This window comes from Diorhabda carinulata, chromosome 1, assembly GCF_026250575.1.
Source record: "Diorhabda carinulata isolate Delta chromosome 1, icDioCari1.1, whole genome shotgun sequence".
In the NCBI taxonomy this organism is placed as follows: Eukaryota; Metazoa; Arthropoda; class Insecta; order Coleoptera; family Chrysomelidae; genus Diorhabda; species Diorhabda carinulata.
In genome coordinates, this window is record NC_079460.1 from 30,159,889 (window position 1) to 30,187,032 (window position 27,144).

Genomic DNA, 27,144 nt, shown 5'->3' on the forward strand with positions numbered 1-27,144 from the left:
AGGATTAAATAAAATACAGTAAAAAGATGGTGGTCTTCATTTTTTGCCCTTTTTCACAATGGTTTCCTCAAGTTTCCTTAAGTAAATAGAAATACAGTTCGTGAAACGTATAATATTTTTTCGGAGCTCAGAAATGTAAATGACGAAAATTATGCAAATATTCCAATACCGATTTTAAGCGTGAAGACTATTTGAAAGGTCACAGTAATCTGAGAAGTTTTAGTCGATCATGGCCAGGTGTAATATTCTTATTGGAAATGAGGTAACCGAGAAGTTTGATTAGACGTTATGAAAAATGGCTCAATGAATATTGATACGTTTTTCTACTAGCGGCTTCTTGAACGAACAGAGATTACTATAATTTGGAAACAGTGGCGCTCGCAGGATATTTTTCCAAGGGAACATATTATATAGTTTCTAGAGTTAAAAATTGTCTTATTAAGAAGAGGGGGATAGGTACTCGCTTAAAAATGTTTTTCCACAGACAGCCAAGCAGCGCTAACACTGCTCAATTCTGTGGAGGTCAACTATAAGCTAGTTTGGGGTTCCATGTGTACTCTAAATATGCTGGTGATCCTACACTCTCATGCGGAGTTTCAAAATTAATTACAGCCTTTAATTTGGCAATGATCTAATTTGATGATAAAAAATTTTGAAATTGGTTTTTAAGGTCTAAATAAGCTAATTTTAAAGTTTGAAAAATTTGGGTTCATTTTTGGATAAGATATGCAATATGTATCTTGTAGGATACATTGACAAATAAGCTGGTTTAAGGTTGGCGGCAGAAGTAATGGTTTGGTGTTGATGTCTCCGAGAACGAGTTGATCCAGACTGATGTGAGGTGGTCGCTATATTATCACTGAGTGATGCTGGCTATTCTGTTGATCAATTATTCTTACAGATGAACAAAGATCTCTCATCAGGAGGTCTGTGTACAATTCATCTACCGGTATCGGTTCGTCAGCAATCAACCGGTCCATCATTATCTTATCCTTTGACACTTCTGGAGCTTGTGATGCATCCTATGCATCAAAACGTTTTTTAACGTATACATCTAAAAATTTGCTCGCTGCCTGAAGTAATACATCTTCACTCTCCAAATTTTCTTCATTTTCTTCCTCATCACCAGAGTTCGCTTTTGGCTTAGGAAGTAATGAAAGAATATAGCTCTCGAAGCTCTTGAAGTAGAATTTTTGCTCTGAAAAAGAAAAAAAAAACATCAAAATGAGGTTGAGAAGAAAAAATGATAACAAGCTAAAATAATAAAACTAAATAAATTTTGAATTGAGGTAAAATAATTGATTTTTTAAATTATACTCCATTGTTTGAAATTAATATGATTTTTGAAAAAATAACACGTAAATTTACTATAGTTATTGAAGTAATGACTTTTTTCTCCCAAATCATAAGTAATGTCCAAACTATTAGCCGAATTGGCAATGTATTCTACAGGATACAGATGGTAAAACGTAATTTTATAGGTCAATATCAATTGAATTGATTCAGTTTTTGTTCAAAACAGATGTTTACATGTAAATACAGGTAAATCATAATTTAAAAAAGCTGAATTCAGATGATAAATAATAGTAAATTGACTGGAAACTTACCCAACCAGAGGTCGATGCCATTTCTTTGGATGAGGCTGATTTCACTGTTCCAATTTGCAAAATAAACAAACTTTCACTCCAAGTGTGTATTGGAAACTGATAGAGGTTAAGTACAAGGCCTAAAGAGACGATGCGGTAGATTATGGAATGGAAATAAAGGCGTTAAGCGCTAAATTTCAACAAAAATCAGGGAAAGTCATGTATCTTGCAACTTACACTGCCAAATTAAGGGTTTTAAGCGGCCACCAAAAAATGGGTGGAGTAAAACTCTAGACTACAGTGTTAGAACTAATTTCATAAAAGATATGTTGTTTAAGTGACTAAACATAATTTTCTCATCCAAATTTATCATGATAGATAGACTTATAATTCAGTGATCAAGTGTAATTAATAGTTAAGAGTATAATTAATATAAAATGACTTGAGAGGTAATGATTTTTTGGACAAAACATTAAAATCTTAGAGTAGAGATAAAGCAACGACAAATTCGTGATGGACTGGAATGGTGAATCTACTTAAGTTTGGTTCAATATTGATGAGCCTTAAAAGCTATAATATAGCTATAAACTTGTTATCTATTGAGAAATTTGTGAGCTTAAGAGATTCATAAACCTCCTTAATATCTGTCAGAATGTCTGTTTTGTTCATATTTTCTTTCAAATTCGGATCTTTTCCTTGAAAAAACACCAACACAGATTCAAATATATCTGAAAATATTGTTAAGTAAGGTTCTTGAAAACAAGTAAAAGTAAAAAAATTATCATATCACTCAAATAGCGAAGCAAATAACCGAGAGTCCATAGAATTGCTTTTAACCTCATAGTTGTCGTTTTAAATGAACTGTAAAGCTACTATGTAGATCAGTCATAAATGGTGAACTATCAGTCGCAAGAGATATAATGGAACAGCTTTGTTGGTAAAAAATATTTCACGTCTGAAAAATTGATTCTCCTTTGGTATCAATCTCTGAATATGTAGCGAAAAATGTTCTCGTTATTTATTTGGACTTTTAATTTATCCAATAAATTCTAACAACAGATTCTTCATTCACGGCTAATGTAGACTTGTCCCACCGGAGAGAAAATCTGTTGGTCTATGAGAAATTATACAAAATGTTTTCCCTCCAGGGTCATGGCCTTGCAATATATACAAATTGGGACCCATTTAAACTAAGAGAAAAGTTTCCCTCCACCTTCAAGTTTTTGCGTGCCTGCAACTGGACCTCTACTCACGATTAAATTGGAAATGGGATTAAAATTATGCTTAGAGAGTGTATAATTATAATTAATGTCTGGGAAAGAAATACGCATAAGTAGTTTTTTCAGATTTATTTGAAACTCCTTTTTGTAGTTAATTTTGGTGGGAAGTGTATGTTGATTGCTCATGTACTTTCATACTTTCATCTAATACTACACACAAAAAATCGAATTCAAGATACATATATATTTGATTTTAATTGTTTTCGTAATAATAATAAAATAATTGATATACGTAATACAACTTATAGAATATCTTGAACATTTTAAAGAACTTATATTAATTGATAGGGTCGATTTGTAAACGTCGCCAATCCCCAAAATCAGCTTTCATTTATGTCGACCCTGGGAAACTTATTTCGACCCCAAAGATTATATATCGACCACTTTTACAATTCTGGGCGTAGATTGTAGTCACTCCGATACTTTGAAATATAATTTAATGGTAATATGGCCATCACAAATTCTGATGTACATGGGAAATATTTTCCTTTCAAGATAACTTTAGTCGATAGAAAATTAGATATAATAAAGAGATAATAATAATTCTGATTAGAATAATTATTTTTTAAGTAAAATATTGTTAGGATAACACTGCGACATTATAAATACTGAACTTCAACGGATTGTTTACCATGTAATATATTTTCTCAATTTATTTTGGCAGAATATATTTTAAGTTTTGCAATAAATTTTAATTACAATGCTTAGTGTTTTTACTGAGCAGATTCCCAAGAAACATAATGTACTAGTGATATTTTGAGTAGCTTAATACATTTTTAAATATATGAAGACGAATATCGCGATTTATTATTTTAATTATAGAAACAACCCATCTTTATTATTTTATGTTAAAGGGATAAAGTTTGTCTACATAAATATCTACAAAGTAGAAGTTAACAAAAGCAGTAATGTTTGGAATAACTCTTCATATTTTCTGTATACATAATAAAATATGCTTAGGAACTGTATCATAAGGTTCTAATTTCATCTTAATTCTCATATTTAAACGATAACTATTACTTGTTTTCACTTTACTTTAGAAAAACATGGTTTGGATTTTTTGAATTATTTACAGGTCAATAGACTTTAACTCAACATTTTCCTCAGGAATATGTTTATACAAATCATTCAAAAAATATAAAATGATAATATGAAAAAATAGTATTCATAAATAATGGAAAATATTGGAAAAATTGTATATTTTCAGACAAAAATATTCATTCTCGTAAAGTTTTTGTTAAGCAAATTAACTAAATCGTCAATTAAATTATCTCAATTGATGATACGGCAGTTTATAGGACAAATAAAAAATATTTCGATCTACGATTTCTTTTAATTTTTACTACTTATTATGCTGCGAATAATTCATACTCAAAAACATCTACATGTATAAATTGGAAAAGTGAAAAGTAGTTTTACGAAAAATGTATGAACTTGGAAAGATCTCTCGATTCGAATCACTTATGTCAAGTCTCTTTTATAATTAACTTTTTTAAGTTGATATTGTATTTCATTGCGTATTTGTTCCAAATAGCACACAACCAACTTAACTATTGTTTTTCTAAAGATTATCATGTCTATATTCCTAGATTTCCTTTTGTCTAACCATGTTAAATTTTATCAATCCATTTCAGGTGCGCTGTTTGAGTAGCCAAGTTCATTTCTGATTCCGAGACCAGAAAATGCAGACAAAAACAACAACTTAGATTCAAAATCGTATCATCATTTGACAAAGGATCTACGTTAGACAGAGTGTTCAAATAAAAAGGTATCAAACAATACTGTGGGTATAATAGAGGTATTTAGTAAAAACCATCACAGAGAGTCAGAAATCCTGTGGCTGTGATAAGAGCTTCCACTGTTCCTACCAGTTCCTTGTCCGAGCTGGTGCGCTCCCCTTTAAGATGATGTCTTAGTGTATCAAACTGCTCGTAGTCACAGAGAGACATGTGCGGGAGGTAGGGCGGATGCTCAAACTGCTCCCATTTAAAATTGGTCAGTACACTTTGTGTAGCCCTGAAAACCTGTAGAGGCACATTACCATGGGGCAGATTAACTACTACTTTGACAGCAGCTCTGACCGTTTGCACTCGATAAAATTGTGTAAGATACGAAGTACACGTCACACAGGATGTTGAGTATTTAAGTATCCAACTTTGGACGTTGAGTATCACTTTGCATGCTGTCACGTCAATTGAACCGAACGCACAACTGCTTTCCTCTCCTCGGTGTCATATGTGGGCGCCCGCGCATGCGCACAACTAAACTGGACCCTACATTCACGTTTCTATATGTTTCGCTACATTATCCCAAAAGGTTGTATTCAAATGTCAACCAGTTTCGCTGTCAAGACATTTCTTTCCGTTTCATTTGAACACCATTGACATCGTTAAATCTGGAAAATTCTTAGGGCTTGTTGTAGACAATTCTTTGAAATGACAGTCACATATCGCCGCATTATCTAAAAAATTAAGTTCTGCCTGTTTTTTGTTAAGATCAGTTTCCAAGGAACTAAACTTATCCACCTCTGTAACAGTTCATTATACGACTCAATTTGAGCAAATCTTCAAACTACCAATGAGAGCTGTTACACATTAAATCAGACTAAACAGCAGGGCTCACTGTCGGGAGTACTATATTGAAAATATTGACTCTTCCTTCCTTATTCGTTTTGGAATCCGTTCGCCTAATACGTAAGCACGCTTCTCCAATTTTAGAAAGATAATTGCACAGTTATCCACTTAGGAACTTGGAGGACGACCTTTATCTACCTTATTCAGAATTAGTTAAGAGCTCTATACTATACAGCACAAAAAAATGCACAATCATTTGATAATTGAAATCAAATCCATAACATTTTTTCCCGTATTTCGCAATATTTACTGGAAAGTGTCTTCTACTCTATAAACGCCTTTTATTCCAATACTAATATTTAAATCGGAGCATCCTATCCACTAGTTTAATGTTGTTATTGACTTATAATACAAATTATTATCTATTTAGAGATTGCTGTAAAGTTAGTTTTATTTTCTGGTTAAATTTTGACAATGTAGTTTTGTATATATGTACTTTATATTTAGATTTCATTTTATTTGTTTCTTTATTTCGTTATTTGTGTGTCTGTTTCTTAGTTTTTTACAAGCATCTCTCTCTTTCCCTCTAAGAAACCTTTCCTTAAATACATAGGTAGATACTTATGTTATTCTTTTCCGTTAGTGGTTCGTGGCCGCTATAAAGTTGGTTGGTTTGTTGACAATTTTGACAAAAACAAAATTATATTCATTAATATACAATATCTTGATATGACTGTTTTTGAACAACTAACATTCCAATTCAAACTGCAGAATTCAAAAGAAAATCTTATACATACTTCAAAAATAATTCGAACATATCTAACATACCTCGAGTAGCTAACATCATCACTGATTTGCTTTCAAACACAAAATAATGTAGGTTCATATTTAAATTTAATATTAAATAGCAGGTCTTTCTACTTCCATTGTATTCCTGAGGAATGCTTTGAAACGCTTCAATATTGCAATATGTACAGTATGTCCTACCAAGCGTTTTGTCTTACTATTTATAAAACTTTGAAAACGATAAATATTAAATTAACAGTTACGACTATGTTGGAATCCCTGGAACCGTTGGCGATATTCATACTGAATACACTACTTACACCACCACTATACCAAGACTAACAATTACACTGTCCGTCAGTGTAATTGTGAGTGTTGGTGTAAACAGTGTATTCAGTATTTACAATTACGAACAGAAAACGCTTAGGTTAATTTGCAATAGTCACATCGAGTGCATTAAATATTTACGAGGGAGGTTTGACGGAAGTGACTTTTTAAAATTTAACAACGCTACGGTGATTATATTGTTTTTGAAGATTATGAATTCCAAGTATTAATTAAATTTTATTACATGATCAAATAATTGAATAAACCGAGACTAAATTACGTAAAAGTTATCCTGAATGGGTTCTGTCCCATTGAGTAATCGGTTTTTTGGGGCCATATGAACACTGATGATACTGAAGGTCTGGGGCCGTGATTAACTGTAAATAACCCAGAAATTATTAATAAAATCCGTGTACTTAAGAGCAGTTTTCATTGGTAGACTAAATGGTCAAGTATACTCACCTACTATTTAGCCACATTAGGCTACCGGATACAAAAAGTGATAGTTTTCCAATGAAAAGAATCAGTTACAATACACATTATTTCTAATATGTTTCAGAACCATGCTACTATGTATGATGGTAATTGTAATTACAAATTAATTATTTCTATGGCGAGGTAGGTAATCCTAAAAAATGTTATTCTAAAGACGTCCCTCATTTTTTAATATTGCTTGACAGGTAGATTCAACTTGAAACAACCGTTTTTCGAAATAATTACCAGGAAACTAAAAACTCTCCATATGTATTATTATCTTAAAATTTGTTTGTCGTATAAGTTTAAAAATAGCTAACAATACTAGCAATTGTTATGATTAACAATCTCATTGTTATCAAATCTTCTTTCGACACGTCTTGCTATTAAGTTTAAGAGGGTAACATCATTATAAATTTGTACGAACAATAAAATTTACTCTTCTTTTATGATCCTCTGAAGTAGAGTGTCGCATTAAATTTATCTTATAAAATGTTTATAACAGTATATTGAGTGAAAAATATTCTTTTGATGAAAGTTTTCTTGTCAAATTAACATCTCTTAATGAATCATAGCGCTTTCAGCTTCATATTAGATATCTATGAAACAAAACTTGTATAAACTATAGATACATATACAATTTGAAAAGTTCACTTAAGGTTGCAATTAGTGTAATAACTTGTACTGATAAAAAATACAAATTTAATACAAATATAATTAGTTTAAAGCTCGTAACATATATTCATTAGCAAGAATGACCTAATTCCATTACTACGTTTTCAATTGTATGATATCCGTAAATGTATGTATAATATCTTAGTTACATTTATTTTGTCTGCAATCAATCGACATATAGTATTTTGGTTTTTGTGCCCGATCAGTTTATCTAGTTTCATTGAAATGAACGCGCACTATCGAGGACGCAGATACAGTGACTCAGCGGTCCCAGTCACAAAATTTTCACCCGTTCAATAGCCCCATTTCCCAAAGTAAAATTGTAAATCTGCTACTGGACAGTGACAGTTATTTAACATAGATTCCAAACAAAGTCTAACTTTTGCCATATCATACCCTAATTTTATTTTCGAGACATTATCAAATTACTGCTTTATTCAATATTTTCAAGAGAGGTGAAAAACGACCAATTTGTTCGAACTATTTCCGATATGGTTATATGTGATTTCTTATTTGAAATGTAAATTATACTTTTACAATTGATTATTTATTATATCCAATCACATTAACAGAGTTATGAGATAATTTTGATAGCTTAAAAAAATGTAAACCAAATAGCTATGCTATAAGCGATATCTTTTTGCTTTCAAGACTCAGCTACTTTACGCCACTGGCTTGTAAGGTAATGTTAATTTAAAAAAAACGATAACCTTGTAACCTATTTATGACAATAAATTTGGAAATAAAAATATTTGAAAACAGAACATAGGAAACATTTAAATGATACCTATCACAAGTTCCTACTTCCTTTTCAAACATTTTGAGGCTGCGACTGTCATTCAAAGGAAACGGAATGAGGGATGAAATTATCATTTTAAAATATATGCCATGTTAAAATGTAAAATTCACGTATTTCAGGATTTTACAAATGCCTAATAATAGATTTGATGAATTTATCCCATTTCGCTGTTCCATAATTTAAAACAAACTACATATGACATCTGAAAGGGCAAAATAAATTAAAACTTTAGTTATATGGAATCATTAGAACTGCTTCTTTGTGATATTAGAAAAAAACAATTTCAATTTTGTGTTGGACAGTATGTAATTTTAGAACTAGTGGCATCTCTGTTACAATCTTTTATTTAAATGTACAATATAATCTTATAATCCCTATGCATAAACATTATCGTGGGAGTAGTATAAACTGGTCGGAAGAGTACAGAGTGGGCCAGAATAATTTATTAGAACATGTTTTAGAGTTTTGAAATTAGACAGTAACGGTAAATAAAATTTGTTATAATCAATAATTTTAGAAGAAAAACTATTTAATACCATAAGATTATCACATCGAAATAAGAAAAAACTAACAAATGACATAATTTATTAAATAACAAATGCAATTTGGGAAATGTCAACATTACTGAGGTAAGTTGAATTAATTGAATGTCTGCCCTCGTCAAGAACGACAATAAAATCAAGAAGGCGACCCTTCAATATAAATTATATCTATTCATTTAGTTACATGTTTTGTACAATTAACGAGAGCTAATTTGTTTATTCTCACTACTTTTTCTAGCAGAAGTTATAAGCCGTTAATATGACAAATTATTATTGGTCTTACATTGTATAATAATAATTTAGAAACTGAAAATAGAGGTGCAGGCATGAAACTGAGTTTCCGTTGTATTTAAACTGTAGCTGGTTGGCCCGAATGACACTGACTTTATTCTTCTGATCTAACTTTTATTAACTGTAGCATACGTCTTATTGTCAATCTTACTTAATAGTTTGGGTTATTATTAGAAGCCATTGTAGCTCACTAAAATTATATATGCCTAATCAATATTAAATTGTTTATGATCTTTAATACAATACAATTCACACACTGAGTTTGGTATTTTCGAGCTTATTTTTCAGTTTAAAATATTTGATTTAAAGAATAAGTTGGCTAAATAATATTCAGTCTGCGTATTTATTATTGTTTATTAGCTTCAATTTTGTTTTTGGAGGTAATTATTTCAAATTAATTTCACTTCATAACATGTTAAAGAACAAAAAAACCTAAACAATCAGCATGCCTAGAGTATAAAAAATTATAAATAAAACGGACTAATGGAATACACGTCAAAATGTCAACGTCAATGTCATGAATGTCAACATTAATTAGTCAACTGGGATGTTTACACGAATAAACTGCCGCACCTTTAAATTACTGATAGTTATTTTTTTTAGTTTCAACAATTAATAAACATTTTATTAGATATGAGACCAACGTGAACATGTATGTACATTCAATATAAAATGTATATGTCATTAATCAGACTATTTTTCAGTTAGTTAAATTGTAAATCATATATCAGTTGAGCTATGGCTGGCAATGAGAGAGTTTCATTAAACGATGCTCTATCGAATGTAGAAGTATTAGATGAGCTTCCTTTACCCGATGAACAACCTTGTATAGAAGCCCAACCATGTTCTGTAGTATATCAAGCTAATTTTGATACAAACTTTGAAGATAGGAATGGATTCGTTACAGGCATAGCAAAATATATAGAAGAGGCCACAGTACATGCTAGTTTAGTATGTTATTTATATTCACACATGTTACGAATATTATAAATATTATCTTTTAGAATGAACTCTTAGATGAAGGACAAGAACATGCTGTTATGCTTTATACCTGGCGTTGCTGTTCTAGGGCAATTCCACAGCCTAAATCTAATGAACAACCTAATAGAGTTGAGATCTATGAAAAGACTGTTGAGGTGCTAGCACCTGAAGTGAATAAACTATTAAATTTTATGTATTTCCAGGTATTAATTCTATTTGTTGTATATGTTTCTACTTTGGAAGCCTCTTGTTTTTGCATGAAAAAAATCAAAGTAGTAAATTTTAATAGGATATAATTCTATTTTAGAGAAAGGCAATTGAAAGGTTTTCACAAGAAGTTAAAAGGTTATGCCATACAGAGAAAAGAAAAGATTTTGTATCTGAAGCATATTTACTAACACTGGGAAAATTTATTAATATGTTTGCTGTATTGGATGAACTGAAAAATATGAAGTCTAGTGTTAAAAATGACTACTCAACTTATAGAAGGTAAATTGATCATAAACCACATTATCAGCATGTCATAAATAGTTGAAATAGGATTATTTTTAATCAGTGAAGAGTATTGTTTTGTATGAGTAGTTGTAAGTCAAATGAACTGACCAAAGCATAGAAAATTTCTTGTTATTTAAATTGAAAATTCCAAAAAGATAGCTTTATTATCCACATTTCATGTAACTGAGGAAAAATTCTCAATGTTCTTGAAATAAATAATTCTTTCACATTCAATGAACAGGGCATTATAAATTTCATGTTTTGTCAGTTAGTTTAGTTTTATAAGTATTTAATTGTATGTCTGTTCTTTTGTATTAAGAGTGAACCCTTTTACGAATAAATAAATGTGGTAATGTACTTATTTCAACATTTTCTCTCATGTTTTTATTTTCATTTGCAGTCTACTGTAATTTTAAATTTAACTTCATTTTATTATGAGATTACAATTAATCTATGAATCATTTAAAACATAATGCTATGGAAATAAATGTAATTACAGAAATATAATTATACCAAAATTTTATCCATTAACCAATATTTTATCAAACTAATTTAATTGTTTGAGAAAAATCTCATGTATAAATACTTTTTCAAGAGCTGCCCAATTTTTGAAAGTAATGTCAGATTCACAAACTCTACAAGAATCTCAGAATCTTTCCATGTTTTTGGCAACTCAAAATAAAATAAGAGATACTGTTAAAGAAAACTTAGAAAAAATAACTGGATATGAAGAGTTGCTTGCTGATGTAGTGAATATCTGTGTACACATGTTTGAAACGAAAATGTACCTGACACCCAGTGAAAAACATATGTTGGTTAAAGTTATGGGCTTTGGACTATTTTTGATGGATAGTGAACTGTGCAATATTAATAAACTTGATACAAAGAAGAAATTGAGACTTGACAAAATTGATAGAATTTTTAAGGTAAATCATATAATGTTATTTGAAGTAATTACATAGTGCTTACGTTTTATATATATTTACAACTGATTAGTATTACCTTTTCTATGTAGTAACTTTGATTTTGTTTTAGAATTTGGAAGTAGTTCCTTTATTTGGTGATATGCAAATTGCTCCATTTAACTATATAAAAAGAAGCAAACACTTTGATGCAAACAAATGGCCTTTATCAAACAGCAATACACCATCCCCACAAGCTGACCTTATGGTCCATCTTCCCCAAATAAGAGAAGATCATGTTAAATACATAAGTGAGTTATCTAGATATAGTAACGAAGTTACCACAACATACAAAGAATGTGGTAGTGATACAGAAAATAAAGAGACTGCAGATTTGGCTTTGAGAGGATTGCAGCTTCTGTCTGAATGGACAAGTGTAGTAACTGAGTTGTACTCTTGGAAGTTATTGCACCCTACTGATCACCATCAAAATAAGGAATGTCCAAAGGATGCAGAAGAGTATGAAAGAGTAAGTTTTTAAGGATTTCATGAACAAGTCAGATTATTTCAACAAAATTGTTTGATCCTCATATTTTTTAATTTATTCACCATCAAGCTGTTAACAACACACACTGCAATATATTTAAATGTCGTCATACACTAAGTAAGCTTCCAAAATTCCTAGATAGGTTGAATTGTTAAGGACTGGAATTTCCCAAGATTATTTTTCTCATTAGCTTCTATTACCTCCTCGTTGGAAGAAAATTCACGACGTTTTAAACTTTTTTTCAGTTGAGGAAAGAGATGATAGTCGGACGGTGCCAAATCTGGTGAATAAGGGGGATGTTTTAGTAATTCAAACCCTAAATCACGAATTTTTTGCATGGCAACATGAGATTTGTGTTCAGGATAGCTTTCCGCGTCTTTTCTCTTCAATTTTTTTCCTTAGAGTGGTCAGTAATGTCGAATAGTAATCTCCAGTTATTGTTCTACCCTTATTTAAGAAATCAATCATGATTACTTCATGGCAATCCTAAAAAACTAAAGCAAGAACTTTTCCAGCAGATTTTTGGTCATAAAAATTCTTATGTCATAGAGAACCAGAGTGTCGCCATTCAATCGAATGTTGCTTTGTTTCTGGATCGTAGAAATATACCTAAGTCTCATCCATAGTAACATTTCGATTTAAGAAGTCTACATCATTTTCAAATCGACCACAGATCGAATCCGATGCTTCTACCCTTGCAGACTTTTGGTCCACATTCAAACATTTGGGGATCCATTTTGCAACAATTTTTCTCATGTTCAAATTGACGCGAATTATATGATGAAAGCGTTCGTATGAAATATTTAGTGCTTCAGATATCCGTTTTAGCCCAATTCGACGCTATGATAAAATCATGTCACGAACTGCATCGATATTTTCGGGGACTGACACAAAAACTGGCCTTCTCGATCATTTTCAATGGAAAATTTACCTCTTTTGAAGCTTGCAGTCCAATTTTTCACGGTCGCATACGAAGGACATTGATCACAAAGGAATTAAGCATATCTTCTTAAATCTGCTTACCTCTTAACCCTTTTAAATACAGATACTTGATGATGGCTCGATACTCCAATTTTTCGATTTTCACAATTTCGGTGGACATCTTTTTTCTATTGATTTATTGCGTAACTGTGGTTTACTTTTTTGACGTCAAACTTTACACTGACACTTCTAATAAGTTATTGTTCGTTGCTATGGTAATGCAATATTTTGTTTATGCATGGAACTGGTCTATGCTAAGTAGATATCAATACATCCTCGTATATACACGCCTGTACATATCTAGAGTTGTACAAAATTACCTCCAGGAAGTGAAAGCTTCTCTAATAAAATCCTTTGCTTCAATGAGATCAGTTTGAAAGAAATTAGATAATTTTTTAAATTTTTTCATCATGTTAATTTTGTGGTACATTCATGGAACTTACATTTCTCGCTATAGATAGAGGGGTTGAAGCAATGTAAGTTTTACGAACATTAAAATATGGAAAATGGTAGGAAACTATGATTATTAAAATAATATAATAATTATTAACTTTGGTATGTTTTCTGTAAAATTATTTGATGTGTACTATGTTGTTTTAGGCTACTAGATACAACTATAGTGAAGAGGAAAAATTCGCATTGATTGAAGTAATTGCCATGATTAAAGGACTGCAAGTATTAATGGCAAGAATGGAAACTGTATTTACAGATGCTATAAGACGTAATATTTATGCTGAGTTGCAAGATTTTGCACAACTTACTTTGAGAGAACCTCTAAGAAAAGCTATAAAAAATAAAAAAGATTTGATACGAAGGTGATTAATTTTGCACAGTTTGAATATTTTAATTAACATGTTTTTATCCTTACTGCTTATTTTATGGGATCAAATTTACCATGTCTTGCCTTCCACACTTTTTCCGATTCATTTCTATATCTTCTCTTATGTGCCATATTGAGTACTAACAAAAAAAACTACCTTCAACTGTCTTCCATTATTTTTTTTCTGATATTTACCGAGTGGCTGAATAATCACAGTCCTTCGATTCTTCTTTTAAGTATAAGTTTTGTATATCTATTGTTACCTTCTTATCCAGATTGTTTTAATGTATCTGTCCTTATTTTCACACCATAAGTAAGTATCTATCAAATTTTATTTTTTTGGCCCAGAATCACTATGTTTATATAACTTAGTTCTTTTTTAATTAATATTCTATCTTAAGATAAATTTCTTGTAAGTCACATTTTTGTGTTTTTATGTATAACCTTAATTCCCCCGCAGGAGACTCTTCCTCAGTAAGTGGTATTCGACTTCAGTTAAAGTATTTAAATAACTGGTACTCAGATGGGGTGAACAATTAATATTAAATTGGACGCCACCAGCTTTTGAAGGAATGACATTAAAATGAATAAAAAAAGGTGGAAAAGCTGGAAACACCTAATGAATTGAATTAATAATAAACGAATCAAAGCATATATATATATATATATATATATATATATATATATATATATATATTGATAGAAAAAATAAAAGGAAACATGAACACAGATAGAAATTACTGAGGAATGAACGAGTAGAAAGAACAGATTTGAATAAAAGGAGCTTATGCTCTAACATGTAAAAAAACTGAATTTATATTTTTTTAAATTTAACCAAACAGGAATCTATTCTATTCGTTCTGTTCCTCAGATAAATAGAAAATACGAATTTACATGAAAACTATAATACAAAATTTGCTTAAAACAAATGGAAATCCATAAAGATTACTGGAATTTTTGTGAACAAAATATAAAAAGCAAAGAAAAACTTACCATCAAATATAAAGAATAAAATCACCACAAATTCACTAAAATTTACTTTTATTTGAAGAGTAGACAGGTAGAGGAAGAATCGGAATACATTCTGAAGTTTTTTTGAATTTCTTTAAGTAAATCAGTAGTGACTACTGTGTCACAATATGTGAAGTCTCTCAATTTCATACTTTTTTTTTCTAATAAAAATAATTCTAATCTTTAAGATAATAATCTTTATTGTGATATTTTACAGTATAATTATGTCTGTAAGAGAAACTTGTGCTGACTGGTCAAAACAATTTGATCCCATTCAAGATCATGTATTAAAAGGAAAAAAAGATCCTGATACAGGTTTCCATATCAAAGTTCCCAGAAGAAATGTTGGTAAGTAATGTTCATTGATAAACTTGTTAATTACAGTTTATCACTTATCTAGCAGATAATTTTCAATATCAATTTTTAGGACCATCGTCTACACAACTATATATGGTCAGAACAATGTTAGAATCATTGATAGCAGATAAATCTGGTGGTAAAAGAACTTTGCGCAAAGATATAGATGGACAATATTTAATGCATATAGATTCGTTTCACAAAACTTCATTCTACTGGAATTACTTATTGAGTTTTAGTGGTGAGTACTTATATTGTAATTAATAATATAAAATAATTTTATATTTATACACTACAGGTCAAAAGTTTCTACTCATCCCATCATCCATTCATTAAATTTCAAAATAATACACTTTCTTTCTATTTCATGGTTTCAAGCGAAGGTCGAATCTTATTGGACCAAGATATCTTTTTGCAAAGTTTGTGTACAAATTGTTTTCGTTCTCGTAAATTTAGACTTGTAAGTTTTAAAATGGGTAAAACCAAGGAACTGTCGGCTTAAACTCTTGCATTAATCGCAAGTCTATAATCAAGGCAAAACTAACCTAACCAGTAGCGCTGATTTAAAAATAACTCGAAGTACCGTGGACTAAATATAAAAAAAATATGCATGCACCAGGACCTTTGGCAATAGAAAACGTTCAGATCGGCCTCGAATAACCACAACCACTGAAAATAAACTAATTGTATTGATCAGTAAACGTTATCAATGACTCACAGACCCAGAAATAGCTGCTCAGAGCAATGAAAACTAGGACTAAGAGAAGCCGGCCTTATTGAAGGGTGGCAGTGAAGAAACCTCTTTTAAGACATCCAAATTGAATTTGTAATGGCCAAGAACATAAAAAATTGGACGTATGGAGAGTGGGAGAAAGTTTAATGTAGTGATGAGGTTTTTAGGTTTAAGAGTGTTTGTATGCAAGTCGAAGGAATAACGGATGTTAGATCCATATATAATCTTGATTCTAAAACACGGCAGAGGCTCAGTAATGGTTTGGAATGTTTTGGAGGAAGTGCGACTAGAAATCTGGTAAAAATTCAAGGGATTTTGAAGAAAGAAGGCTATAAAAAATATTAAAAGAAAATTTACTACGTTCTGGCCAGCGCCCGATCGGCAGAAAATTATCTTCCAGCAAGATAAGGATCCCAAGCATTCCTCGAAGCTGTGCAAAGACTATTTGATAGAATTGAGTGGTTGTGGATCAAATTGGACTGGGAAGTCAGAAAGCAGAATCCTACTTCCACTTCGCATGTTTGAAATATCTTGAAAAATAAATGGAGCCAAATAGACGACAATTATTTGTCGAAATCGTTACAGAGAATGCCAAAATTCGGCACTAAAATAATGAAAGCAAGAGGGAGGTACATCCATTAAATATATAACAATTGTATGTATGTATATATGCTATATTCTCGAGGTCACTTTTGATTTTCTAAAAACAAATTTGTTTAGTTACAAAACATACACAAAATGAATAGCTGAAAATAATATTCGTAATTTACTATTTTACATAAAATTGAAGATTTTTTTTGTTACATTGAAATAACTTTGAATACATTAGTTTTTTCCTATATAACTTGACGTATGAATTTCATCATTCATAATTATTTTATTATAAGCATTAAGTAATAAATCTATCTCTTGTAATAATTAATCTATGGAGTTCAACTGTTATACTTAATTAAAACTAGTTATCCTGTGCTAGTTTTTAAGCACTTTTGTGTAATAATTGCAATTTATTGGAATAGGTACAGTTTTCATACATTCTCTATTTTCAGAATACTTGCAAAAGTGCTGTGATTTATCTCAGTTATGGTATAGGGAGTTTTACTTGGAGATGACGATGGGCAAAAGAATTAATGTAAGTTGCTGTTTTTTATATTAATATAAAGCTCCTATATTGTTATTAAATCCCTTTTTTGCTTTTTATTCTGTAAAATATATTGTATCCTTCCAATTTCAAAAATTTTAAAGAATTGTGAATATCACTTGATAGATAACGAAACTTGAATATAAGTGTATTTCAAATTTATTTTTAGAAATGTACAGTACGCCATAATCACAACGAGGAATGTAATGATTTGATTACTATGGAAAAAAGAATACAATTTCCCATTGATATGTCAATGCCTTGGATTCTTACTGATCATATTCTAAAAACTAAAGAACCATCAATGATGGAGTAAGTATAATTATTATCAAAATTATTACCTTCATTTGGTTTTCAATATTAAATAATATAATATGGTAGAGAGTGTAGATAGGTTATTGTTTCCTCTGTAACCTGTCAATTTCACTGTTTGTATGAAAATTGCAAGAATATTGGGAAATGAATCGGAATACTATAATACTGTTCACCACAAGAGGAAAGTTGACAGATGGACATAATTTTAGAAAAAAATCTTTGATCTGTTAATAGACAAATTTTAAAACCAAAATGAAATTATGTTAGAATTCCTACTTTTCCTTACAGAAGGTATCTTGGAAAACAATGAAGAAAAAATGCTAAAATGGAGAATATAACAAAAGAATTTTGTTCATTTCACCTGTTATTTCTAATACTCTTCTTCTAACGTCTATTGATAATGATAATGTATAGTAGAAATTTAGATAACAGTTGACTTTCATACTTAACATTATTTATGTATTTCACATTCCATGACAAATGTTTTTACTACTTTAATTTTAGGTATGTCTTGTATCCTTTAGACTTATATAATGATAGTGCTTTATATGCATTAACAATATTCAGGAAACAGTTTTTGTATGATGAAGTAGAAGCTGAGGTAAACTTGTGCTTTGACCAATTTGTTTATAAACTAAGTGAACAAATTTTTGCTTATTATAAACAATTAGCAGCAAGGTAAGTACTAATGTTATTACAATACAATATGAAATATATTATTATTATTGACAGTTGTATATTAAAGAACTGTCATTAACGCTAATAGGTCCTGCATTGTTTTATTTGACAGTCCTTAATTATAATTAAAATCTCCTATAAAGAGGACTACTTCATTGAATTTACCACTAGAGACGTAGTGCAGACTGAAGGTCTCCTAAATTTCATTTTAATAGTCACTGTTTATGAGCGTGAATTCTTGTTTATTTACTAAATAAGTATTTACTGTTGTGGCCAAAACGGAACTGCATAACAGTGTGGCATGCTTGATATTTTCTGTAAAAATATTTTCATGTTATTAGGAAATAATTTATTTTTGAACTTGTTTTTACATATATAATTATAATTGACAGCTAAACTTGGAGACCTCACTCGCTAAGTGGTGAAAACCATAACCCTCAATATATATAGGGATAAAATGCAATAAATATTCAGTGTATTTTATATTGTTAATATATAACTTTATAATTAATATAGCACTCTAAACAAAGAAAAGTGCATTATCAAAATTTGTTTTTATCATTTGGCAGTATATTCTTGGATAAAAGATTCAGAGTAGAATGTTCAGCAGTTGGTGCTTACTTATTGCCATACCCAAGAGCAAATCGATACGAAACTCTTCTAAAACAAAGACATGTTCAACTATTGGGTAGATCCATTGATTTAAACAAATTAATAACTCAGAGAATAAATGCTGATATGCAAAAATCTTTAGATTTAGCAATTAGTAAATTTGAAGCAGGTGATATCACTGGAGTTATAGAATTGGATGGACTATTACAGGTAAGAATTTTTTATTTGCTGTACCAATATAATGTGGTTAAGTTTAAGTATATTCTATTCATTTTATTCCTCTTCACTATAATATCATATTTATTAGTGTAAGTCATTAAAGGACACAATAGGTTATCCAAATATTTAACTAAATTGAAATCTAAAACACCAAAAAATAAAAGAAGCAATATTATATATCAAGTGCCTTGTACTAATTGTGACGCTATCTACATAGGGCAGACCTCTCAATATTATATATATATATATATATATATATATATTTCTTCAATTTTTCATTTCTTAGACCTTTTGATATGTTTCAAAATCAATTTTTTTCTTAATAATTTTTGGAAGAAAGATAAAATTGACGTTTCGACTTTTCTTTAAGTCTATCAAAATATGATAAACAGAAGTGACCTAAAGACCAAGAAGATTTAGACATATATAACATAATATATAATATAATATAATATAATATAATATAATATAATATATAATATAATATAATATACATATATATATATATATATATATATATATATATATATATATATATATATATATAATCATTTTGTTTAAATTTTTTTTTATTCAGTCATTCATTTTTTAATTTTTTCTTGTTTGTTCATTTTCGGTAACTACTCTATTTACATGTGTCCTATCATTTCGGATTCATTAAATATCTTCTCAATTTGTTTACTTGTTATTCTTGTTTATCATTTATGTTGATCTGTTATCAATTATTAATAGTTTCTTTATTTTTTTCTGCATGAAACAACTCTGTTAAATCGATTCATTTTTCCACTTTTGATTAATTTTGTCTACCTCCATTGTTTCTCCTGAAATTGAAATTTTAGGTCAATCGGTTATGCCACAAATTATTAAGTAAATGGCTAGCTTTGGATGATTTTGATTCAATGTTCAGAGAAGCAAACCATAATGTCCTGGCTCCTTATGGAAGAATAACCCTACATGTGTTTTGGGAGCTGAATTACGATTTTCTACCAAACTATGTTTACAATGCAGCCACCAATAGGTAGGTTAATTTCTCTGCTACAATTTGGTGTGAATTCATGTTTTCATTACTTTAAGGTTTACTAAATACAGAGGTATATCATTTGGTGCAGCTGTGTCTAGAGATAGACCTCCACAAATGTCTCATCATTATCTGTGGGGAACAAAACAATTGAACTTAGCTTATACTACTCAGTATTCACAATACTCAGGTAAATTTTAGAAAGCTTAACTACAATTTTCATTTGGTCTTGAATAATTAATATAATTATTTCAAACGTAACATTTTCACAGTTTGGAAAAATATGTAAAAATTGAATATATGTTCTATGTTGTAGGTTTTGTAGGTCCTCAACACTTCCACACAATGTGCCGACTTCTGGGGTATCAAGGTATAGCTGTAGTAATGGAAGAACTTCTCAAAATAGTGAAAAGTCTCATCCAAGGAAGTCTTCTTCAATTTACAAAAACACTTATGGAAGCAATGCCAAAGATTTGCAAACTGCCTAGATATGATTATGGTTCTCCAGGTGTTTTGGGTTACTATCAAGCACAACTCAATGATATTGTTCAATATCCTGATGCTCGCACTGAACTATTTCACAATTTTAGGGAATTTGGAAATATAATTTTATTTTGTTTATTAATGGAACAAGCTCTGTCACAGGAAGAAGTTTGTGATCTTTTACAAGCTGCACCATTCCAAAATATTCTTCCCAGACCGTTTTGTAAAGGTAAAATGAATACTTATCAGAATCATTAGTTTTTGTATACGGGGGTTGTTCATAAAATAAGACTACCAAGGAGCCACAGACGCTAAGAACGCTGTTATGGTAGCTTGGCTACCGTTCTGTTAGTTCCCTCCCCAACGATCTGCCTACAACGTTTATTCTTATCATTGGTAGCCGTTAAAGACGAGGCTTTTATTTGATTTGAATTTTATGTGCAAAAAGTGTGTGAGGTGTATGGGTAAAAGTGTGCTCAAATGGAGCAGAGAATTCAAAGATGGTCTCACAGATTTGGATGGAATATTGTCTCACATTCCCCTTACAATCCAGGAACTTGGGATGAAAGCATTTCACAACCGACGAAGAGCCGAAAGAAGAGGTTTTAAGCTATCTTCGCGGCCCTGCGGTGGACTTCTACGACTCAGGCATAAAGAAGATGGTATACTTGCAAAAATGCATTGGTGTAAATGACGATTATATCGGAAAATGGAGGGAAGTATAACCTTTCCTAACATCTAGTATTCAAAGCCAAGAAACACGTGAAAATTTGTTGGGAACCTTATTTTATGGACAAGCCTCGTATGATCAAAGTCTGCACACTGAAAATTAATGTGTATAGTGTACTTATTAATCACCTGACACCAAATTTCCAAGTGATAGTATTTGTAATATATTTGAAAAACTTTACCATCGTTCTCAACTGTTTCAGTTTTCTATGATAGTCACTCACCTTTATAGTTATTTTCATAATACATGTCTGTATTTTCAGAGGGCGAAAAACTTGAAGCTAAACAGAAACGACTTGAAGCAAAGTACCAGGCATTACAAATAGTTCCTAATATAGAAAAACTAGGAACAGCAAAACAAGCCATGATATCTCGCGAAGGGGACTTACTGACAAGAGAAAGACTTTGTTGTGGTTTATCAATATTTGAAGTAGTTCTTAAAAGACTGAGAAGCTTTTTGGATGATCCTGTATGGGTTGGACCTCCACCTACAAATGGAGTCATGAATGTTGATGAATGTACTGAATTTCATAGATTATGGTCAGCCTTACAGTTTGTTTACTGTATTCCAGTTAGTGAAAATGAATATACTGTTGAGTAAGTATTCATAATCCATCTTAATTGATGTAGTAGCACTAATGAAATTTACTCAAGATTGAAAAATTATTGAATATATATCTCTGGCTCTTTATTAAGGATGACTGAAAACTATTCTTATCAGAAAATGGGGTTTGTCGTCAAGCATAAAATAGAAAGATAAATTTAGTTGAGTAATTCAGAATCCAGCAATTTGTAGAATTTACAGTCCAATAAATAATTTACATTTGTAAAACATTAATGACTAAAATGTGTTTCTGAATTGAAAATTTTTGCTTAGAAAGTAGTGCTAGATTATCTATTAGGTAGAAGAGGGCGAAAAGCTTAGACATATTTCTTTTTAAATAGTCAATAGAGATTTAAGTATTCAATAAAATTTATTTTTAATATTCGCTTTAACGTGTACTGTCGCCAGTTATTTTGATTGCATTGTATTATTTTTACTTAAATTCTCTTCATAGGTTGTTAAAAATTTAATTTAATAATCTAATCTTAATCTTGTACTAATTATACCAAAATGTATGGTTAATAAAGACATGTAGCTTATATTGACAAATGCTCTCTTTATTATCAGTTATCACCATAAATTCACATATTAATTTAATCTTTTAGATCTAATAAAAAAAATTATCTGTTACTCCATATTAAGAACACGCTTTGCTCAGAAAAATTTGAAGGGAAAATGAGTATTAAGTTTGAATTGATGAGAAAAATAATTATTGTTTTAACATATTATTTTACATCCCTTCGGACTTAAAACAATGTTTTTTACATTGGAATTCTATAAATTTACGCCATTTATAAAGATTTTCCAATTTTCAAATCTAATCTTCTCATTACAGGAAAACTTTTTTCAAGCACTTATATTGAAGTGGGTAGCCATGTTGTCAATAGCTTAAATACAGAATTTGAAAATGTAGTAATTCATCATTAGTAATTTGTAGTGACGTTCAAATTATAAGCTTTATCTCCAACTAAATGTGTTTTACTATTTTTGTGTATTTTATTGATAGAGAGATGTTTGGAGAGGGATTACATTGGGCAGGTTGTACTATGATAGTTCTTCTTGGCCAACAAAGAAGATTTGAAGCATTGGATTTCTGTTATCATATATTACGAGTTCAAAGAGTAGATATGAAAGACGAAGTTGTTAAAAGAATTGTAAGTATCTAGAAGTTTTACATATTTTTTATTCCAATATTTTTTACCAAGAAAGTAGATTTAATTTTGTTATAATGTGCTGTAAATATTTCCTGATAATTTCACCGATATTGTTTTATTTTACTTGATGCACTTTGTTTTGATGGTATTATACAATCAATATAACTCCTTTCTAATTAATCTATTGGCTTGAAATTTCACACATTAGATTAATTATGAAAAATACAAAAAACAATTATAGATTATTTAATTTCATAATTAATCAAACTTCTGTATTAAAACAGTTTTTATATCTCATTTAAAGGTGGCGTAGTAGTACAAATGTTTATACAGGGTTATAGAAAAATAGGCTTTTTTGGCCTACTTGCATGAAATTTTGTCAATTTATTACACAATTTACACGCATATAATAATTTTGGTTGTAACGATTTTACGTTAATCTAATAATTTAACCTTGAGGTCATTGGATCAATTTCCAGTTGCCAAGATTTGGCTTAATTTTTTACATCTCAATGTAAATTCAAGATGAGTTTTTTATTAATATAGTTTTAAACTAAATGGTACAGGCAAAGCTAATAGGCCTGTAAATTTATTATAAACAAATAATATAAAATAAATCAACTTAAACGGATTGTTCTAGTAGTGATCATAATTGATTATCTTTTCAGAATCTTAAAAGGATGGTAGACAGGATTCGACGTTTCCAGGTATTGAACTCTCAGATATTCGCTATTTTAAATAAATTTTTGAGATCTGGAGAAAGTGATGAATTATCTGTAGAACATGTCAGATGTTTTCCACCACCTATACATCCATCCATCAATCCACAACAGCATTATCATGCACCAGAGCATCTGAGACAGTGTTGATTACTTTTAAAAAGAACTTATCCGAAATAATTTTTATTGAAATTACAATATTAAACATTGTATTTGGAATGTTTGTATTCTATAAGATGAATATTAACTAGTATTAAAATTTCCAGAACTTTTTTAGATACAGTTTCATTAAGAAACGCTTAATAGGAAAAATTTTATACCTTGAAATTCTTGCATCAAAACTGTTTTATATATGTAGTTAATACTAAATCGAACTAATTAATATAAATTTCACTCTAAAAATCGATTTCTATTAAATTTTTTATATTCACATTAAAAAATTGTAAAAAACTAATATTTTCATTTTATTCATAGTGTAATTTAGCTGCTTTAACTCCATTATATAATGATTTTATAGTATTTTTCAAAAGCAGATCCATGTATATAAACATTTTCTTTGTTTATTATATAACCACAAAACTGTTGATGCAAAAAAATCTCACATATTGTTTTCTTTATCCTAAAAAGAATTTGACATCTCTGTAGCAACAATTAACTTCTTTTAGAAAAAATATTGTGTTTTTATCACTAGTATATATAGTAGTATCTCTGTCTCTGTATTATTTAGCTGTCATCTGAAATTGTACCAAAACTATGTAGATATATTTATAACTTTTTTTTTAATTAATTTTTAAGAAGATGCCAGAAAGTCTAAAAATGCTCCTGTATTTGAAAATTGACGGTAACTAAAAAGTTGAAATTTGGGATTTTGTTTTATGATGTAGGCAATTCCACTATTTTATTACAAAAATACATTCCATTTTTCAACTCTAACTTTAAATATTTTACCTCAGCTTTTTTTGAATGTTGACAGAAAAATTATTGTGCAAAGGAAATGTAACCTCATAAAATCTATATAATAAATCCCTAATTTCAACTATCTAGTTGAAATATAATGTTCCACCCGTAAATTCTAAAAATCACCTTCAATTTTTTTACAAATAGACACCAATGGACCAAACGGATTCTTTTTGAATTGTCTTACTTTTTTTGATTTCATATTTTCGCCTTCCTTAATGAGTCCTTAGTGTATTTTAGGCGTCTAGGCGAAGACGGTAATGCTCTATCCCTATGAAGCAGGTTTTCCCACAAATTAATGCTATTCCAGACACTAGTTTCTTTTCTCCCATAGCTTACGATTTTCACAATGTTGCTTAGACTTTCTATTAAATTTTTTATATTAAATTAAAATTATAAAAAACTAATATTTTCATTTTATTCATAGTTTAATTTAGCTGCTTTAACTCCATTATATAATGATTTTATAGTATTTTTCAATAGCAGATCCATGTATATAAACATTTTCTTTGTTTATTATATAACCACAAAACTCAAATCTTAGGTTAATGATAAAAACTGATGAATTAATCATATTTTAAGTCCGCTTTTGAAATTGATATATCTAAAACTGTTTACACATTTACTGAATTTTATGTCGACCACACTTCCATTTAAGTTAGGAGAATATTTTTTATATTTCTCTTTAGTTTAATTATATTTTTTAAATAATTTTATATTGTGTAAAAACACTAACGGGAAATTTTGCTTTACTAACCTTTAATAATTCACTTTCTAAGTACAAAAGTTTATTTATTTATAGTATATGAGTAATGTGTTAGTTATATAAGTTTTTTTATTTGTTATTTAATTAGAAGAACGAAGTCATCATTAGCAACACGCTCTTAAATTGATTGTGAAATTATTGTATAATAATATCAAAACATTTTGAATAGTTGAAAAAACTATCAATTTTAGGAAAATACTCAACTCAATTAGACAACAGCATAACAATATTAAAAAAAAATAAATGTAGCTAAATATCACAAAAGATATAAAAAATATTAGTGGCACAGTATACAGTATGAACCAAAAATTAAATTGTGTATTTACATGATTGAGTAGGTTTGTAAATTAATATTACAGCTTTGTTGGAAATGTGTTCTTATTTTGTATCTTTATATAACATAAAATTTTTATTTTCCATGAATTTATCCTTTATAAATATGTATTTACTTTATTATATTATGTAATTAAATGTCTTTTATTTAATTATTAAAACAGAAAGAAAATATATACACACGATAACTAAAATTTAGTATCATCATTGTATAAAGAATAGGATAGTAGGGTAACCTTATGAGGATATCATTTGACGAGGTGGACGCCACCAATAGATGGCAGTGGAGAATTGGCATCCACAGCACGTCTTTTCTTACTGTACGTCGTAGCTTGAATGACGTGTTTTCTTAACTTTGGTTGCCAAATTACCCCAATAACGGAAGGCGCCAAAATTATTTAAAATATATTCAACCATTAAGTTGTTTTGTAGAGTTCCTTATTTTGGGTGCCTATAGCAAAGTTGCAATTTGAGTTCATTATTGTATTGTGTTATTGTTGAGTTCCATTGGTTGTGCACTTGTATTATTTTTTTATTTGAGAATCTTTGAACTTTGATATATATTTAATTTTTAAGGTAAGTGGATATTATTACAATTAATATACATCACTACTCTCTTAGTTAATATATTCAAATTATAAGAGGCGCTAGATGTATAAATGCTACAGCTCACAATGTCGAAAAAAAAACTGTAATTTAGCGAACTACTTACTAAAATGAATTTATCTAACAAATAATCACTTCTTTTCAATTTTTTAGGAATGGCTGAAAATAAGTGTGTTTATTTTAAGTGTGAACTAAGAGATCAGATCCTACAATTAAAATGTACCGATTTCCTGTGAATGTCCCTACCAGATGTCAAAAATGGATCATACACTCGGGTGAGTTATTCTTAAGACAATTATTTTCCATAATGGAATAAAAAATAGTGAATGTGAATAAATGACTGTTTACAAATGTTCAATACTAAACATAAGTAGGTATTTAATTATTTATCGTCAAATAAAAGAGGAGTTTATTTGTATTATGGTCGCATTGAATATTATACGAGTACAATGATTCACTACAAATTCCAAATCTATTCAATCTTATAAACTTATCAAAAGTACTTGGATCATACATAAATTTAAACTTAGAAGTCACCTTTATAGTAAAGAAAAACAGAATAGAATAAAATATTTTTGAAAATATTTCAAACTTATACATAAACACAACTAACCGAATACAAAGGACTGAACTTTAATATTTCACAAAAATTG

At 29.6% G+C, this 27,144-nt stretch overlaps 1 protein-coding gene across 2 annotated transcripts; it reads left to right on the top strand.

Moving 5' to 3' along the window:
- Positions 1–8,908: 8,908 nt before the first annotated feature.
- LOC130895895 (cytoplasmic FMR1-interacting protein) lies at positions 8,909–26,023 on the top strand. Of its 2 annotated transcripts, none has more exons than XM_057803493.1 (20): positions 8,909–9,129; positions 9,937–9,985; positions 10,038–10,284; positions 10,338–10,517; positions 10,622–10,803; positions 11,405–11,735; positions 11,845–12,240; positions 13,840–14,054; positions 15,288–15,418; positions 15,498–15,668; positions 17,207–17,289; positions 17,468–17,610; positions 18,118–18,291; positions 18,861–19,113; positions 19,962–20,140; positions 20,197–20,330; positions 20,457–20,852; positions 21,616–21,949; positions 22,963–23,110; positions 23,779–26,023. In XM_057803493.1, the coding sequence occupies exons 3-20, from the start codon at positions 10,072–10,074 to the stop codon at positions 23,977–23,979; spliced, it is 3,864 nt and encodes a 1,287-aa protein (XP_057659476.1). In that variant the 5' UTR covers positions 8,909–9,129; positions 9,937–9,985; positions 10,038–10,071; the 3' UTR covers positions 23,980–26,023. The 2 variants fall into 2 exon arrangements, with proteins under 2 accessions (XP_057659476.1, XP_057659484.1); XM_057803501.1 differs by lacking the exon at positions 8,909–9,129 and adding an exon at positions 9,693–9,713.
- Positions 26,024–27,144: the final 1,121 nt, after the last annotated feature.

Coding starts and splice junctions, on each gene's coding strand:
- LOC130895895 (XM_057803493.1), top strand. CDS start 10,072: ATGGCTGGCAATGAGAGAGTTTCATTAAACGATGCTCTATCGAATGTA. Junction 18,292..18,860: donor TATAAACAATTAGCAGCAAG/GTAAGTACTAAT, acceptor ATCATTTGGCAG/TATATTCTTGGATAAAAGAT. Junction 23,111..23,778: donor ACGAAGTTGTTAAAAGAATT/GTAAGTATCTAG, acceptor TTATCTTTTCAG/AATCTTAAAAGGATGGTAGA.